This window comes from Felis catus, chromosome C1 (genome assembly GCF_018350175.1).
Source record: "Felis catus isolate Fca126 chromosome C1, F.catus_Fca126_mat1.0, whole genome shotgun sequence".
In the NCBI taxonomy this organism is placed as follows: domain Eukaryota; kingdom Metazoa; phylum Chordata; class Mammalia; order Carnivora; family Felidae; genus Felis; species Felis catus.
In genome coordinates, this window is record NC_058375.1 from 154,662,737 (window position 1) to 154,682,502 (window position 19,766).

Below are 19,766 nucleotides of genomic sequence, written 5' to 3' on the forward strand. Positions count from 1 at the left end.
CAGGGGATGAAAGCGATAGATAATAAACCTCGAAATATATAAATAAATAACATGGATTTAGAAGATGGTAATTGCTATGGGAAAAGAATTAAAAAGGGGATCAGAAGGAACAATATATCAAAAGGCCTGGAAGCGAGAGAGAAATGGCAGGTTGGAGAAACTGAAAGATTATTAGAGCTAAAATACTGGCAACAAGGCAATGGCTCAAAATGAAGATGAAGAGGTTAGGTAAAGTAGATTGTTAAGGACTTTATAAGCCATTTTGAGGATTTTGAACTCATCCTAAGGCAATCCAAAGCCACTTAAGAGTTTTAAGCTATAGACTCACATGATCAGATTTGCATTTTAGATTTATCATTCTGCCTGCAACCTGGAAAACACATCTAAAGCAAACAGTAGTGGATGGGAGAGAGTAATTAGGAGGCTCTTGTCCTAGTCCAAATGAGAAATGGTGATGCTCTTGACTAGCATATGTTTCATGAATTGGAAAACAGTAGCTGTGTTAAAATGGCTGTTATTGAGGCTTAGATTTTCAGCTTCTCACATTTAGAACAGATTAATGCCTGTCCAGATTTATCTTCTGTTCTTTGGGCTTTGATGCTATATAAAGCCAATTTGAAATGTTGACCACTTTTTCATTGGCTTCACATCCATGAAGTTTAATTATGCCTCATCTTTAGGAACAAAAATATGATAAGTGGATATTTAAGGAACTGTGGCAGCCCTAAGACAGGCATTCGTTGTACTCCCTATAGCATCTGTACCTAACTAGCCACATATTGTCCTCCTCAAATTCTGAATCAATACAGGACACAAGCAAACCAGGTATATACAACTTCTCTATTAACAGGGCCTTCCCTCTAAATTCTCATATTCTTCTCTTCCCCAGTGAGATAGTGTAGACGATGTAGAAGAAAACCACATGATCTTTTTACCACTCCACTGTTGGGTTTATTTATTTATTTTTTTAAAAAATTTTTTTCAACGTTTATTTTTGGGACAGAGAGAGACAGAGCATGAACGGGGGAGGGGCAGAGAGAGAGGGAGACACAGAATCGGAAACAGGCTCCAGGCTCTGAGCCATCAGCCCAGAGCCTGACGTGGGGCTCGAACTCACGGACCGTGAGATCATGACCTGGCTGAAGTCGGACGCTTAACCGACTGCGCCACCCAGGCGCCCCACCACTGTTGGGTTTAAATGAAGGGTTACATTCCTTTAAGCGATGGGTCATTTGGCCTCATGATTTGTCATGACCTCTTATTACACTCACATAATATTTTTTAAAGGCAGTGCAACTAGACAAGTATTATGCTTGTTTGTTGCACAAGCAATCAGCACTTAACCAGTATCATATGTATATGCTAAGGTTATGCACTTCTGTAACAATTTGAATTTTTTTAAGTTTATTTCTTTATTTTGTGAGAGACAGGTGGGTGAGGGGCAGAGAGAGAGAGAGAATCTCAAGCAGGCTCCGCAATGCCAGCACAGAGCCTGAAGTTGGCCTCGAACTCATGACCTAGGGATTGTGACCTGAGCTAAAATCAAGAGCCGGACACTTAACTGACTGAGCCATCCAGGTGCCCCTGTAATTATCTGAATTTTTAATTTCTAGCTTATATACTAACCCCAACCTAAAGGGTCAGTTCCTTCTTTCCTTTGAGCTGGGTCTAGCTCAGGTTCTTTCAGCCTTAAAGATGTAGACAGAAATTGTATCTAACCTTCAACTCCATTGCTTGCCAGTCCCAAAATATAATAAAAAGAAAAAGAGACTTTTCAATTTCCTTGTCATCCCTCCAAAAAGTTCCCCTCTTATTCTTGAGGAAGCAAACAAGGAAGAGTACCAAGTACCGCTTTACCATATTGAAACATTGTTGTCTGTGGTGCAATTGAATGTCTTCGGTTCTTGAGAAATCTGCCTTTCCTAAGGAAGCTGGGAGCGGAGGGAACTTACGGATATGGTTTGTAACTGTTCCCATTGCACTATCTTATTATAAGAATGTACTTTTTAAACATGGGTTTCCATCTTATGTTACTTTGTGTCTTGGAGGCTCTCCCTCATGAATTACTTTGCATCTTGTTTGAAGTGAACCATTTTAAAATTTATATCCTGTCCTACTTTTATTTCAAGAACTTTACTTAAAATATCTTTTGTTCTCTTGCCCTGCTCAGATCTGCAATATGCATGCACATTTTATGCATTTCACACTCTTTAAGATAGAGAAAATAATATGCTAATTTGAATAGTGGTAAAATCAGAGTCCGGATAGAGATTTTATTCTCAGAAGAGTGGACAGTGCAATATCTTCTTATGGCGTCTGTTCTCTCCATTGTTAATATAAGTCATGTAAAAGACGTGGTTTAGTAAAACAAGGCAGTAGAACATGAATTTGGGAGTACTCTCAATTTGATGGAGCCGCATAGTGGGTGTTTGCTCCTTGAGGGCAGGGAACATGTTCTCCTCCCTTTTGCGTCACTTACTCCACCCAAGGAGTCAAGCATATACATACCAGTAACTCAACATGTACTCAGATGAATGGAAAATATTGAAATTAATGATAAATCCTTATGAGACATTTAATACTATATTTAATTTTACTAGAAAACACACAAAGATGGCCAAAGAAGAGATTTTGACTAGGTTTTAAGTACTGGGTTTTGTCACTCTCTAGGACTAGGAAGTGGACACCCCCAAGGAAGGGAGCTGCTGGAGAGCAGACTAGAAATTAGACAAGTGGTCCTCCGATATGAGTACACAGAGTGCCAGGCACTACCTCCTGGAAGTGTCTGATTCAGTAGATCTGAAGTGGGGCCAGTGGCCCTCCCCAGTGATGCTGATTCTGCTAATCCAAGTAACCCACTTTAAAAACTACAGAATTAGACTTTTCGAGAGAGCTGGCTCAGCTGAGGGGACCTGGGCGTGCTGCCTTGCTGTGTGATCTTCACAGAGAAGGGGTGACTTCAGAGATGTCTGTGGGCAGTATCTAGAATAGTTTCAAGGGTCTTGCTTTCTCTTGATCAACAGGACTGATGGCTTCACTCTGGCAGGAAAAGGAGATAACGGTTTCACGAACTCAAATGAGACTTAAAATTCGCTGACGTAAATGAGATAGAAGTTGGAATGCATGGAATCAACTTAGTAATACTTTTAGCTAAGTTAACCTAATTTAGCAATGGAAGACCATGTACATACATATCTAAGCTAATTTATATATAGGTTATTCCCCGAAATATCCTTACACTGCAAGGAAAGTTTATGCTCTTTAGCTGACTGTGCATATGTCAAGGTAAATGGGGAAGGTGGAGAAAGGGCAGCCCAAGGAGAGAGGAAAGGCCATTCATCCTAGAGAAAGCATTTAGGAGAAACTACCCCCACCTTTCCCCCTGCCCACTAAAGGCTATTTCCCAGGTAAATAGCCTTAGGAAGTTTCTGAAACAGTGGAAACAGCTTTGGTAACCAGGTATCATGGGAACACATTTCATCTAATTGCAGTATTGAAATGGAAACTACCTAAAATTTAGAACCGATTTCATATGCTTTGTTGTGTTCAGCTAATTAGGCTCTTGCATTTTAAAACTTGAGTATGAGGTTTTTACATACTTATCTGTGTTTCTTCTGGATGAATTTTATGTAAGGCAGTAATCATTTAAGACTTTGGGGGATATTGACACTTTTTTCATTACAGGATTTCATGGACTCAGGTAGATTTTCTCAATTTGCCAACAAAAAGGAATAGAGAAATTATATTAAAATAAGCCGTGTCTTTAAAAAATAATACATGTTGGTAACCAAATGGTCAATTGCTCGTATTTAATTTTAATTTTAATTTTTGTTAATTTGAATTTGTTAATTCAATTTTGTTAATTTTAATTTTAATTTTTGTTAATTTGAAAATATTTTTAAAAAAACTGCTTAGTGATCCTTTCAAGGAAAGACTCAGCTCATGCATAAAAAAAAAAAAAAACACATAAAAATGACTCTGGAGACCTTGGCTACACATCTAGCGGTCAAATATTTCAATGCTTCATTGCTCCCGTTCCTGTTACAGGTACATGTGACAGCGCTGCAGCTATGAGTGGAATTTTAAAGAGGAAGTTTGAAGAAGTTGACGGCTCTTCACCCTGCTCCTCTGTGCGGGAATCAGATGATGAAGTTTCCAGCAGCGAGAGTGCTGACAGTGGGGACAGTGTCAATCCATCCACTTCTAATCATTTTCCCCGTGAGTATGGAAACCATACCTGAAGCTAATTGTCTGGCTCTGCAGTGAAAATAATTGTATCATCTTGGTCATTGTTTTGAACCTTTATTACTAGTTTTGTTTTGTCCTTGTAATTGATTTAAAAGCAAAACATGATTGAGTAAAAAAAAGAAGAATTTTTGAGCTATCAGTAGATTCTTTTATTTGGATTGCTTTTGGGAGTGGATTATTTTGATAGTGTTAACCAACTGATTCAATGAAAAAATGGTATTTTTTTCAATTTTTTAAATGTTTGTTTATTTTTGAGAGAGAATGAGAGAGGGAGAGAGCAGGGGTGGGGCAGAGAGAGAGGGAGGCAGAGGATCTGCGCTGACAGTGCAGAGCCCAATGTGGGACTCAAACCCACGAACCCTGAGATCGTGACCTGAGCCGAGGACAGCTGCCTAACGGAGCCACCCAGGCGCCCACAAAATTGTATTTCATTATTAATTTTAAAAGGGAGCACCCTACTGAGAATATTTGGGGAAAGACAAGTCCAGACACAGAAATTTATCCTCCCAAAGCCGAAATGATATTCTGGGGTGGGAAAAAATAGATGTATTTGGGAGTGGGAAGTCTAAGTTATAATGAGAAAGAACGTGCCACCCTGCAATAAGAGACAAGAAGGGTACAAAACTCTCCCAAGTGTGTAAGTGCATGCGGTTTATTTTCCAACAGGAAGATTTTACTATATCATGATACCATGAGAGATAACTCGTCTTAGTTTTTCCATTTTTCAGTTAAGTGGCTGATTTTATTAATATGCAATCCTATAACATGGAATATAATTTGGAAATGTGAAAACCCAGAAAACCAAAAGAATAAACAATAATTTTAAAGGGAATAAGGATCTCAATAAAACTGTTGAGCATGAAACAAACTAAAATCAAAAGCATTCCTTTAAACAAGCAAAACTAATAGAAAATATAAAGAAAGGGCAATTATAATTATCACAACAAAAAAATCATAAAGTATTCAGGGACAAGGTAATTGTGTAATATAAATAATCTACAAATACATTTATATATGTCATGATGATATGAAATGAGCTTGTGTTTTTGATTTAAAAGAGGATACATGTGTACGTATTAGGTCTTAGTATTAACAGTGGTAATAACATCATTATCATCATCCAGTAAAGTTTTGTGAAGATCAACAGAACAAGTGAGATAATACACATGAAAGAACTTTGTAAAATCTTATTACTAAGCACATTTTATATTGAAAATTATGATCATAGCTAATATTTATTGGGTATATAAATGCTTTAATAGCTTTGGAGCTATACAGCTCCAATGTAGGGATATACGTTATCCCTACTCTTTCCATCCATTCTAGAAGTACCACTACCTTCAGTTTATAGAGGAAATATGTAAGGCTCAGAGAGGCTAAACATCTTGCCCAAGGTCACACAGGATTTGAGCCTAGATATATATGTGTGTATGTGTGTACCTCACTCCATAGTCATCACTTTCTCCATTATCTCATACTGCCCTTTAATTATATAGTATTGGACATATCTTTAAAATATTGTTTATTGTGGGGTGCTTGGGTGGCTCAGTTGTTTGAGCATCTGACTCTTGACATCGGGACATTGGCTCAGGTCATGATCCCAGGGTTGTGGGATCGAACCCTAAGTCAAGCTCCACGCTGAGCATGAAGACTGCTTGAGATTCTCTCTCTCCCTTTTTCCCTTTGCCCTGCTCCCCTGCTTGCATGCACTCTCTTTCTATAAAATAAAGAATAAAAAATAAATGTTGTTTATTTTGAATTAGTAAAGAGGTAGGTTATGTTTCCAGATCTAAAGATAAATAAAGTTATTAAAGCTTTCCATATTAATTTACAAATATTAGTAGTGTCTCAAAAGCCTCAATTGGATTTTCTTAGAAGGTGATAGAATGATAAAAATCTATTTGGGAAAATAAGCTAATGAGAATAAAGGTATATTTTTAAAAAGACAGTATAAATGTTGAAAAGCCATTCCAGATATCAAATCATAGTAGAAAATTATTAATTTAACTTTTTTGATACTGTGCTAGATCTAGGAAAGTATAGAAAGTCTCAGCATGTTATATATAAGAGTTTAATATGTAAGAATACAGTTTTACAGGGGTACCTGGGTGACTCAGTCAATTGAGTGCCCAACTCTTGATTTTGGCTCAGGTCATGATCTCTCACTGTAAGATTGAGACCCACGTCAGGTTCTATGCAGACAACACAGAGCCTGCTTGGGATTCTCCCTCTCCCTCTCTCTCTCTCCCTCCCCCACATCTCAAAAGTATATGCTCTGTCTCTCTCAAAATAAGTAAAAACATTAAAAAAAAAAGAATAGAGCCTTATAGAGCAATGGGAAAGGGAAGAAGTATGTAATAAATGGTGATGGTGTTAGAGTTTGAAATAGAAGTAATTTAGATACACATCTCACAACACATGCCAAAATACATTCCAGGTGGATTGAATAGATAAAAAAAAATCAAATTTTGGGGATATTGTTTATTTGTCAGACATGGGATCATTACCTGAATTTTGAAGTAACAAAAAAAGTCACATTGCAAAATACTGATATTAAATATATTATTTATTATATTTAATTAAAAAACACATATGAATCTTTTAGATAACCTCCAGAGGCAATCCACATAATAGGAAATATGATTAGCAAAATTTTAAAGCATGTAACAATAGTAATAATAATGCAAATTAAAATAATACTAATGAGATTCTGTTAGTATGAAATCACAGAAATTTTATCTCCATGAGATTAGCACTCCTCTCCAGTAAAAACTGCTGATACCTAAGTGCTGGTGAAAGTCACTGTATAAATCATAGGTACATACATTGCTACTGATGGTAGTGAAATTTATTTATTTATTTATTTATTTATTTATTTATTTATTTATTTTAATATATGAAATTTATTGTCAAATTGGTTTCCATATAATACCCAGTGCTCATCCCAAAAGATGCCCTCTTCAATACCCATCACCTCCCCTTCCCTCCCTCCCACCCCCCATCAACCCTCAGTTCTAAGTTTTTAAGAGTCTCTTATGCTTTGGCTCTCTCCCACTCTAACCTCTTTGTTTTTTGGGGTTTTTTTCCCTTCCCCTCCCCGATGGGTTTCTGTTAAGTTTCTCAGGATCCACATAAGAGTGAAAGCATATGGTATCTGTCTTTCTCTGTATGGCTTATTTCACTTAGCATCACACTCTCCAGTTCCATCCACGTTGCTACAAAAGGCCATATTTCATTCTTTCTCATTGCCACGTAGTACTCCATTGTGTATATAAACCACAATTTCTTTATCCATTCATCAGTTGATGGACATTTAGGCTCTTTCCATAATTTGGCTATTGTTGAAAGTGCTGCTATAAACATTGGGGTACAAGTGCCCCTATGCATCTGTGCTCCTGTATCCCTTGGGTAAATTCCTAGCAGTGCTATTCATGGGTCATAGGGTAGATCTATTTTTAATTTTTTGAGGAACCTCCACACTGTTTTCCAGAGTGGCTGCACCAGTTTGCATTCCCACCAACAGTGCAAGAGGGTTCCCGTTTCTCCACATCCTCTCCAGCATCTATAGTCTCCTGATTTGTTCATTTTGGCCACTCTGACTGGCGTGAGGTGATATCTGAGTGTGGTTTTGATTTGTATTTTCTTGATGAGGAGCGATGTTGAGCATCTTTTCATGTGCCTGTTGGCCATCTGGTTGTCTGCTTTAGAGAAGTGTCTATTCATGTTTTCTGCCCATTTTCTTCACTGGATTATTTGTTTTTTGGGTGTGGAGTTTGGTGAGCTCTTTATAGATTTTGGATACCAGCCCTTTGTCCGATATATCATTTGTAAATATCTTTTCCCATTCCGTTGGTTGCCTTTTAGTTTTGTTGATTGTTTCCTTTGCTGTGCAGAAGCTTTTTATCTTGATGGTAGTGAAATTTAGAAAGCACTTGGGAAATATAAGAGCCATAATAATATTCATATCTATGAGTCTGTATTTCAGATAATTTACCTGAAGGGAGAAACATCAAAAATGAGGGGAAAACTACAATGAAAATGTTGGTGGTTAGTGGTAGTATCGAAAAATGGGAGTAGGAGGTGGGGAAGAGAAAAGTAACATGTCTAAGAGCAGGGAAATGATCCATTAAATTATGGTGACTTACACAATTATTTTCATAATAGTTGTGAAGATCTTCTGACAGTATATAAAATGCTCATGAGATAAAATTAAGAAAAACATGGGTGCCTGAGTGGCTCGGTCTGTTAAGCATCTGACTTCAGCTCAGGTCATGATCTCACAGTTCGTGAGTAAGCCCCGCATCGGGTGAGCTCGAGCCTTGCTTCGGGTGAGCCCCACTTCTCTCTGTCTCTCTCTGCCTCTCGTGGGATTCTCTCTCTCTCTCTCTCTCTCTGCCCCTAGCTCACTTGAACCCTCTCTCAAGAAAGAAAGAGAGAAAGAAAGAAACCAGAACACAAAATTTTACTTCTGTTGTCATAAAAGCAAGAAATGGTATGGCACCTTAGCACTGAAAATGATTTGATTTTTTGAGGTATTAAAAAGATGAATGAATTTTCGTATTTATTAATTTTCATTTCTGTTGATATTTTATGTCTCCCTCAACAAATAAATCTTAAACTTAACCTAAAATGATGACTGTCATTCAAATTGTGTTTATGTATGTGGACAGCAGATTGATTGAAATGGCGTGATCCGCTAAATCATCCAGTTTCTTCGCTAACTTGTAAAGGCTTTAATAAGTTATGTGTAATCGAAGTGATTTTTCTATTGAAGAAAATAGACATGTTTTATGATGTACAAAAACTTATCAAAATGTTTCAGCTCATTGTTTATTATCTGTGGTGGCTGGCAATGTGTTCGTTTACTAAATTGCTGATTTAACTGTATTAAATGAAACCTGGCAGAGATTTTTCACAATTTTTAGAAATTTATTTGATTTAATTAAAAAATGCCCTTGTCATTTAGTAGTCTGTTTAGTTTACCATATTTTTATTATGGAGAGGGAGAAGAATAGGAGGAAAAGCAAAGAATCAAGAGATAAAAATTCTGCCTAGAATATTTACTGTATGAAAGACCTGGGCATATTAACTAATGTGAAAGGGGTAATTAAAAGGGTTTCTTGTTTCTAGAAATGTATTTCAGATTATTCACTAGTCGTAAAATTGATATGCAAATTTTTAAAATATGTTTTATTTCTTTTTTCATCTAGATTAAAATATGTACTTATCAGCAGTGGTCTTATCTGCATGTAAATCTGTGGATCTAAACTTTTAGGAATATTATTAGTGGTGAATCCTGTTTCTTTAATATATGTCTCTACTTTCAGAAAAAACCTGTCTTAGAGTAAAGAATGATTTTTGATGACTATCAAATTTGTGTGGCATTAGGAAACCAAATTTAGTTTCACATTGAGATTTTTTGTAATGTGGTTATTTAAATCTCACCATCATGAGCTCATCTTTCAAATTAAAAATATCCCATGTACTCAGTACTTTGCAGGGATTAACATATTGTGTAACAACATTTTGTTATCATTACAAATACAGGCATTGATAAGATTGGTATGTGTCAGCAGCTATAGTAGTAAAAAATTCCATGCTATTCTAAGCTTTCTTAGATATTCAATTTGTAGCACATCACATTATAACAATAAAAGCTTCGAAATATAAATCAATAAGGAAATTAGGCCTTTTTTCATGGACTTCTGAGTTTTGCTAGGCAACTAGCATGCTTACCGGCGATCAACCAAGGTCACATCGTGTACTTCCCTTGAGATAGAAGCATCTGGATTCTGTATTGCTGTGGAACGCTTTGTTTCATCAAATCCCTGTGGCTCCATAGCCAATCAGCCTGTACTTGAGCACTGTCGAAAGGAAAGCTGCAGAGAAGCTAGAGAGGAATGATTTTTTTCCTGCCCTTTCAAGGTTCTTGGCACTTCACACGGGTAATGAGAAGCTATGTGATGAAACATCCTCCCGAAAGGAACACATTATTTTTCCCGAAACAGTGTTTCTACAAATACATGTACAGTATTTAGGAAGTGAAAATATCAAGAGGTAAAAGGATAGATCTTCTAAGCTACATATGAAAGCAGGTAGTAGACGTTTTACATAGGGTTGGGATTTTCTCATTTAAAAAAACACTTTCACATTCTTGAGTTCATTTCTATCCAAGAATTGTTGTCTGATTAGCTATTATTGTAACTATATTCTAAAAGTAGAAATCACCATTCAGAGATGTATTCCTAATTTACCCAAGGGCTGAGATTATAATCTGTTTCCCTCCCTCCCTCTTTCTTTTCTTACTTGTCTCCCTTTTCTCTCTGAATACACAGGACGTACATATGCTACCATGTGCACCCAAGTCAGCCTGTTTCTCCAGTGTCTCTTCCCTCCCACTGACTGCACATTTCTTAAAGAGGTTTGAGATGAAGAATCCACAGACAACAGATTTTGACATGAAACTTTGTACTAGAAGTAACCTATTCTCTTAACCTAGCAGTTAAAATGCATTGAAAATTTAGTTTCAGTTTCAACAAATAGAGTATATCTTATGTTACAGGCTCTGAGTTAAGTGCTTTCAGACATGACAAAATAATAGACTACAAGTAGTAAGTACAACTTACGATACAGGAGCAGATCATGTCTATCCAGCACTGTGGTTTACTTTGAGAACTTACTATCCCATAGATAAATGTAGCAATCTATCCCTGAATCTTTGATTTTTCAAACAATAGAGGAGTGTTCAGGCAGAAACCTAACACAGGTGTATCAAGGGAAGTCTTTGATTAAGCAGGAGGTAGGGTCACGTGACCCTCAAAATCTCCTGTCTACTCTGTGATAATATGATTCGAAGAACAAGGGTCAAAATAGCATCTTAAGTTAGAGCTGAGACCAAGTAAGAAAAAATAAGCAGCATAGGTCAAGACACCTCTGCAAAGCTACGTTAAAATAAGAGATCTCCAGACCCTCTGCATCCCCTTATGTTGAAGAAGAACCTTTTAGCATGGCCTTGGAAGATCAGACCTGGAACCAGTTGCAGATGTGCTTATACGAGGTCAGTGTCCCCATCCAAACACCAGACATAGAGCAGTTGAATCTGTAGGTATTTAGTTGGTTGGGGATATGAAAGTCAAGTAGTTGGGAGAATTTGGAGTGTAGGAAGATAGATATGAGTTAGTGGTCCATTTAGAAAATACTCATAGGAATGCACTGTAAAGTTCAATTCCAATACAATGGAGTTGTTTTCAGATCATTTCATCTGAGAGATCTGAGAGATCCAGTATGATGAATCAGAGATAGTTAACCATTGCTGCCTCCTCTGGCATTTAGACAATCCTTCAGGCTGAAATGTCTTCTCTGCCTCCCAATCTCTATGAAGTGCTGTACCTGCTTTAATGTTCACATCAAATACTTCTTTCTCCGTGAAAACTTTACCACGTCTCTCGTTTTACCCTGCTCTTTACTAAGTCTTTTGGTATTTCACCAACATTCAAAACTTTGGCAGTGGTTTTATATCTTCTTTCCATCCCAGTATTTCCCCCCAAACCATGATGTCAGTAGGCATATGATGGCTCACTGAACCATTAGCCTCATATTTCCTTGACCACCTCTATTCTGAAGTCTTTATTTCTATTCTATTTATGTCCTTTACCTCCATTTCAGTCAGCTGTTTATGTCCACAGCCTCATCCAGAATATTGTTACAAATTAGAACAGCTCTACCACCAATCAAATTTCAGTGTTCCACACTCAGACCACAACCCCTTTTCCTTCCGTGTCCTTCCTCCCCAACTCCTTTTTTTTTTTTACCTCATCCTCTTGTTTTCCCCAATAAAGCACCCACCTCTTGTTTTTACATATCTTTCTACCCTTTACCATTTACTTCATTATTTGTTTTTTTGTTGTTGTTGTTTTGTTTTGTTTTGTTTTTTTAATTTGGAGGCCAGGACTTTTAACCATTTTCCTCCCATATTCTTCACTCCATTTTCCTTTTTATTCAAATACATGAAAACTTATTTATTTATTTATTTTTAAAAATTTTAAGTGTTTATTTATGAGAGAGAGAGACAGAGTGAGAGCAGGGGAGAGGCAAAGAGAGAGAGAGAGAGAGAGAGAGAGAGGTAGACACAGAACCTGAAGCAGGCTCCAGGCTCTGAGCTGTCAGCACAGAACCCGACACCGGGTTCAAACCCAGAAACTTCAAGATGATGAACTGAGCTGAAGCCGGAAGGTTAACTGACTGAGCCACCCAGGTGCCCCCAAATATGTAAAAACTTTAAAGAAGTTTTGAAGAAAATGACAAACACTGTGTTTTCAGATTCAGCTGCTCATTACTGCCCTACGACCACCCTGCTCGGTGCCCCCAGTTTTCTCTCCCATTTCACAGCAATGAGTGTCAGACTGAAGTCACGCCACCTTCTCCCTCATACACAGCAGCTCCTTCTTGTCATTGAGGACCCTGCCTCCATATATATCCTTCTCCCTTCAAGCGGAGCACTCAAAATGAGTTTGGAAGGAATGAGTGTAAGCTCATCAAAGTCAGGAACAGGTCTCTGTACGCCTAACTTCCACACTTGATCTTAGCCAAAAGGCCGAGAAGCGATGTACGCCTAACTTCCAGTAAGCACTTAATAAATATTTAGATAAATGGATGAATGAATAGACACTTATTAAGCATGTACTCTTTGCTATTCATTGCACTAGTCCTAGGAGCCAGAAATATAAAAGTAAATGAAACATGATTCAGCTTCTGTAGAAACCTCATAGTCTAATAACACTAAAGCATGTCTCCAACACTGACTGTATTCTGTCTTACATTGTAGTTATTTGTACACACACCTTATCTTTTCTGGAGATTTACAGAGCTGAAATGTGTGTTCTTCTTAGGACTTATACTGGTGCAGGTACAATTACTGTTACATACTTGATAAATGACAGTTAGCTTTGTAAAGCGTTGTCTTGTTTTAGTACAACTAAACCATACAAACAAAAAAAGAATGCATTTATTGTAGGACTTTATAAGGGCATGGACATCAGTGGAAATACAGACAGATTTACAAGCTAACTGTGTAATGTATGATTTTGATGGGTATCATTGTGATATATCAGGATTCTGATATAACAGTTATTATGTCCAAATACATCTAATGGCGAGCTGTGTTTTAAATAGGGCCCCACTGTAATTCTGTATTCCCAGCATGTACCTTTCTGGTTTCATTTGCTTATATATAGCTTTCCTAGGCAGAAACATCGCTGTTTAATTGGATGCTGTGCAGCTATTTATGCAGTAGCTGTACAGCACACTTGAGGGAATCCAAGTTGCTTTCACCTTCACCATCCTTTGAATCAACTAAGCAAAAAAGGGATTACCAAGTCAGACCACTAACATTATATAAATACAGTTCATTTAGTTTGGTTTGGTTTGCTTTAAATTCAGCATCAGGACCTCAGGTTTAGCCATAATAAATGGTACCATTAAGCGTAGCTCTTTATTCCAACGTATTGAGAATTCTGGTTTTGTTTCCTTATTTGCTTTTCCTAGCACAGTCATGTGTTCTATAAACGTGTCTCAAATCTGTCCACTTACCTCCATTTGTGTTGCCAGCCAAGGACATCCGTCTTTCATCTCTCTCCTGGACCCCTGCAGGAGCCCTCCAGCTGTTTTCTGCCTCCTCTCTTGTTGGAGCCTCAGTCTTATCTCTGTGCAGTATATTGGATCTCCACTTTCCTTAAATCCTTAAGTTGCTTTCAGAGGTACTCATTACTATGGCCTCCAAAACCCTGTACAGCTCCATGATTGAGCCTTTGCCCTCCTCCCCAACCTCCCCTCTCCTTCTTCCCTCCATCTCAAAAATTCAGCCACATGGATCTTGACTCAGTTTTCTTTTTTTAAGTTTTTATTTAAATTCCTGTTAGTTAACATGCAGTGTAATATTAGTGTCAGGTGTAACATAACAAACCTTTCTTGCCCTAAGATCATGTCTGGAACAGTCTGTGCATGATTGATTCACTCTTTAGATTTCAGGTTCAGCTTAAATGCCAGCACTTTTCTGGAACTGTCTCTGATCACCCATCCAACATATGCAGGCCCAAAGTCTTCATCTCTTAGAGATGTATGTGGACGTTTTATAGGAAAAATAATAGATATCTTGGAGTTACTTTCAAATAACGCAGCAAAAAGAGAAAGAGAGACAGAAAATGAGGCTGAAAAATATATATATTATTCTGTATTTTATAAAATTAAAAATTTACATAATGCATTGTAAAACTATTCAGCTTATCCTAAAACTTCTGTGGAAGGGTCAGGGCTAAAAAAAAATTTTGAAAAAGAATAAGGAAAAGGGAAGGCATGCTTACCATTACAGATTTCAATACTTCAAATGCTAAAATAGTTAAAACACATAAAATTAGCTCAGACAGACGACACATGGAATAAAAGAGAGCTTAGAAACAGACTCATATTTAATGGCAACTTGGTATGTGACAGAGGAGACTGAGTTGGAAAAGGAGGGACTGTTCTAATAATGACCTTTTAACAACTGGCCAGCCACATTAAAAAAGATAAAATTAGGTCCCTACCTCATACCATACATGAAAATTAATTCCCAGTGAACTAAGTATGTAAATGTAAAAAAAAAAAAACAAATCAGAACTATAAAACTTGAAGAAAAAAATAGGAAAATATCTTTATATCAGATATGATGCAAAAAAGACAAAGCATAAGAAAATACATTTGGGTACATTAAACTTGTTTATATGATCAAATACAGCATCAAGAAAGTGAAAAGATGAGCTGCATACTAGAAAAAATATTTGCAATTAATTAACTGACAAGAAAATAGTATTTGAATATAAAAAGAACTCTTACAAAAATAAAGAACCAATGTAATAAAAAAGTTATAGAATATGAACAGATAATACACAGAGTAAAGGCTGATACAAATATGAACAGATGTTCAACTCTGTTAGTAAGTAGGGAAATTAAAATTGCAAAAAGACACCATTTCACATGTATCATATCATCAGATTGGCAAAATTTTAAATTTTAAAAAATATTTATTTTTGAGACAGAGACAGTGTGAACAGGGGAGGGACAGAGAGAGAGGGAGACACAGAATCTGAAACAGGCTCCAGGCTCTGAGCTGTCAGCACGGAGCCCGATGCAGGGCTCAAACTCACGAACAGTAAGATCATGACCTGAGCCGAAATCAGATGCTTAACCGACTGAAACACCCAGGAGCCCCAGATTGGCAAAATTTTAAAGTCTGACAACATCATGTATTGACAAAACTGTGCTGAAGCAGACCCTCATAATGCCACTGTGTCAGATGACTCAATTACCTAGAAAACCCAGTATTGAAAGTTAAAAGAAAGATTAACTGTGGGCCAGTATAGGATTAGATAACTGTAGTTTGCTCATATGATGATAAAATGGATAACAGATTGAACTGAATAGTCAAGTTTACATGTATGCACTGTTGAGTGAAATACACAAATTGCAAAGCTCTATATGATACACGTATGTAATTAAAACACATCGAACGACACTGTATTTTATTGAAGTAAAAATATACATAGGAAAGGATGATACGTGACATTGTGAAGATACCTGTAGAGATGAAGAGTAGAAGAATGGGTGGTGGGGGCTTACTGTACTTTCTCACTTTGCTTGTATTGTAAAAGTAACAAGCTGAAGTCAAGATGGTAAAATATTAACATCCATTAAATATGGATAGTAAATACATATTATTTTTGGAAGTTTGAAGTATTTTATAATTTTTAGCAAGTTTTACATGTTTCTCACTTGAGATAAAAGTCCCTGGATTACCCCACTATTCTCTTCCCCTTTATTTTCTTTCTCAGTACCCTTTTTTTTTCTTCAGTATGTATCACAATTTAGATCTATTTTATAGTGGATTTGTATATACTTGTATGTTTTTGTATTTGTTTATATTTGGGAATCTGTTTTGTTTAACATTGTATTCCTGATAGAAAAAGGCAGAATGAGGGCACCTGAGTGGCTCAATTGGTTAAGTGTCCAACTTCAGCTCAGGTCATGATCTCAGGGTTTGTGAGTTTGAACCCCACATCAGGCTCTGTGCCCAGAACTTAGAGCCTGCTTCGGATTTTGTGTCTCCCTCTCTCTCTGCCCCTCCCCATTCATGTTCTGTGTCTCTCTTAAAAATAAATAAACAGTAAAAAAAAAAAAAGGCAGAAGATCCCCTAGCACTTTAAAAACTTCCAGGCCAAATTTGTTCATTAACTAGAACTAAATTTAATCTGTTAATTGAGATTCTTCATCTTGTCCACAATGATCGCCAAGTGATATTGCCAAATATTCTTCTGAAATCCTTTCATACACATTCAGTGCCCAAGTCCTAAAATGTAGGGAGCAGCATCTTCCCCAGATGTTGGGCTCTAGGATGCACAGTGATATTTACAAAAATCACCATTGGAAACTGCTTCTTGTGCTTTTAAAAATTCACTGTAAACTGTTGCAGGATATATAGTACATCCCACAAGACCTTTCTCCCCACTATGGTGTTAAGGTAGAATATTGTCTCTTTAGTTGATCATCGGTGAAGTAGTTGCTTGTGTTTGGGAGCCATTGTGAAAGAGAAATATTTAAGTTTGCTATGATTTCTTTTCCCTAGTACTTCAGTTGAATTTGTGAAAATGGGACTGTATTGCAAATTTCTCCAGTGTGTTTTAAGTGGAAAAGCCACAACCAAGGAACTATAAGATCTTCAGTGTAGTTTTAGTTCTATTACAAGTAACTCTGACTGTGGTTTAACCATTTAACCTGTTTCTTCATTTGGAAAATGTGAGACTAGATTGATATTCAAAGTATGGTAATTTGCATAAATTCCATCCAAATATAACATGCTACTGATAGTCCTCCTTGCTTGAGTTATTTATATTATATTTGAGGATATCTGTGTGTTTTCAGTGTTTATGCTTGTGTGCATTAGAATATATATATATATATATATATATATATATATATACACACATACATGCACACACATATACACAATAGAATATTCCATTTGGTGATTTTAGCTTGTAGTTTCCACATAAGGAAATGAAAGTTGTGAGTTATTTTAATTGGTTTTGTTTGGGGGTGTCTTGATTAAGTAGATAATATACTTAAAGTATAGTGTATTAAAACTACTTGTTGAACAGGCAGATTTTTGATTAATAATAATAGGACTGTTGGTTAAACGTCCAACTCTTGATTTCAGCTTAGGTCATGATTTCACAGTTTGTGAGTTTGAGCCCTGTGTCGGGCTCTGTGCTGACAGTGCAGAGCCTGCTTGGGATTCTCTCTCTCTCTCTCTCTCTCTCTCTCTCTCTCTCTCCCCCCTACCTCCTCCCCCACTTGCATAAGCACGTGCTCATGTGCTCTCTCTCTCTCTCTCTCTCTCAAAATAAATAAATAAAACTTAAAAAACAACAATATAAGACTGAGTGAAAATAAATGATGATATTTAGAGTAAGATGTTGTAAATGTTGATCTATTGACAGAGAAATATTGGAGAAATAAATAGAATATTCATGTACCTAATGATTTTTAAAACTTATTTTCAAAGCTGTACTTAGCTGAAATGTATAAGTGCACACTTTGGAACGTCTCATTACTATAAAAGAATAATGTAACTGAAAATTTCTGAAGAAATTCACAAAAGGATGAAGCATTAGCAGCAATGATTTATCTGGAATATTTTTTAAATGCATAGTCATTTGATATCATGAAATGTTATTTATAACTGAATATCCACATTTGTCTCATTTATGTGCTAATTGTGTTTTAAAAATTGGTGAGGTCAACCTTACTTGTCAAGCATAAGGCAGTATATTTTGAGAGGAATTTCTGTCCTAAAATATCTTCTACCATATGACTGAAAATTTTGTCATTAATGTAATCCCATTGGGATAACTATTAAATCTACATATATGTGGTCTATCTAGTAGTTTAAAATGTAATGTCTGGACTGAAACTGCTTAGATTCTCATCAAAGATTCTCTACTCAGAGGCAGGTAATGTATTATCTCTGATATTTGACTTCCTCATCTATAAATAGCAATAGAAAAAAATACTACCCTATTGTAAACTTGATGGTGACTGAAATAAGTGAATATAGGCAAATTGCTTTATACTGTACTTGATATTTAGTAAATGCCCAAAAGTATTAGCTATGGTGATGATGTTTCCAGTGAGGGACAACACAAATTTTATTAATAATTATTCTGGTAGGGCCGCCTGGCTGGTTCAGTTGGTAGAGCATGTGACTCTTGATCTTGGGGTTGTGAGTTCAAGCCCCCGTTGGGTATAGAGATTACTTAAAAATTTTAAAAAATCATAAAAAAAAATTATTCTGGAAGACTACCTGTAGAGAGAGTAGGTCTCCAGAGGAAAGAGACATATTACAGTTACGTTTTTGATAGAGTGGGAGAGAAGACTGGAAAGATCCAGATTACAGATGCAAATCCAAATATCTTCAGATCCAGTCAAGCCCTAGAACTCTGAGAAAGCAGGCAAGTGTATGACAATAGGGCATGGTGGACCTAGAGTATTCCTTCCTAAAAGGTTTTATATTTAATAATAGTAATAATAATAATAATAAACCTATCTAATCCAGTGAAATTCTTCTTAAAGTTACATTCAGTTTACTACCTGTTTGCTACCCCTCGTCCAGGTAGTGGAACATTATTCAAGTGACATGAGATTTTATCATAGCTGCTGCAGAAGGTAGAATTTTTAGAGTATACTCACCATTCTTGGTAGCATGAGTCTTAAAAAATTGTAAGAATTCAGAATAATAATCATAGCAGTAATAACTGGCATTTATTGAACTTTCTTTACACATTCCGTGCTAGGAATTGCACTTACATTTTATGTGTGTTCTCTTAATTAGCACAACCTATGAAGCATCTGTCACTGATTTTAAGTAGGTACCCAGAATCACAAAGCTAATAAGCTTTTCATCTTTGCATCATTTTGACTCTGAATCCTGTAATTTATACTATTGTTTCCTATAATTAATGTTGAAAACAGCATTATCAATCTTTCTCATTCTTGCATCACTTTTCAGACTTCTGAAAACATCTCCTATCAGTTTGCATCTAATTCAGAAAATACAGTAAAGTCCTCTGCTAATTAATCAAATAGCACATAGATTCCATTTTAAATGAGAGAATCTCAATAAATAGTGCATGGGTTGAGCTCAAAGATAATACGCTATATTTGCTTACTAACTCTTTCCTGCATACGGCTTTTTGCACTGGTATCATAAATCTTTGTATTCAAATGCCTTGGTTGATAGAGCTTTGTCCTCTTAGAATTTTCTGAAGTTGAACCACTTAGTCTTTTTCTGAATGGTATTTTCTTTTCTGAGTGAAGGAGCATGGATGAAGAGGTGCTGACATTGTTATGACTGAGGGGGTAAGACAGGCCTTGTGGCACCTCCCAGCCAGGCCACTTTCCTGCGGGAAGTGCTTTGCAGCTGCAGAGGA

General features: G+C 36.5%; 1 protein-coding gene across 3 annotated transcripts in view; it reads left to right on the top strand.

Annotated features, from left to right (window-relative positions):
• The window catches only part of CSRNP3 (cysteine and serine rich nuclear protein 3), a 212,332-nt gene that overhangs the window by 122,752 nt on the left and 69,814 nt on the right, over positions 1-19,766 (top strand). For all 3 annotated transcript variants that reach the window (XM_023259415.2, XM_006935332.5, XM_019838201.3), the window contains one exon: positions 4,048-4,218. In XM_023259415.2, the coding sequence (XP_023115183.2) occupies positions 4,048-4,218 (171 nt within the window). The remainder of the gene's footprint in view (positions 1-4,047; positions 4,219-19,766) is intronic.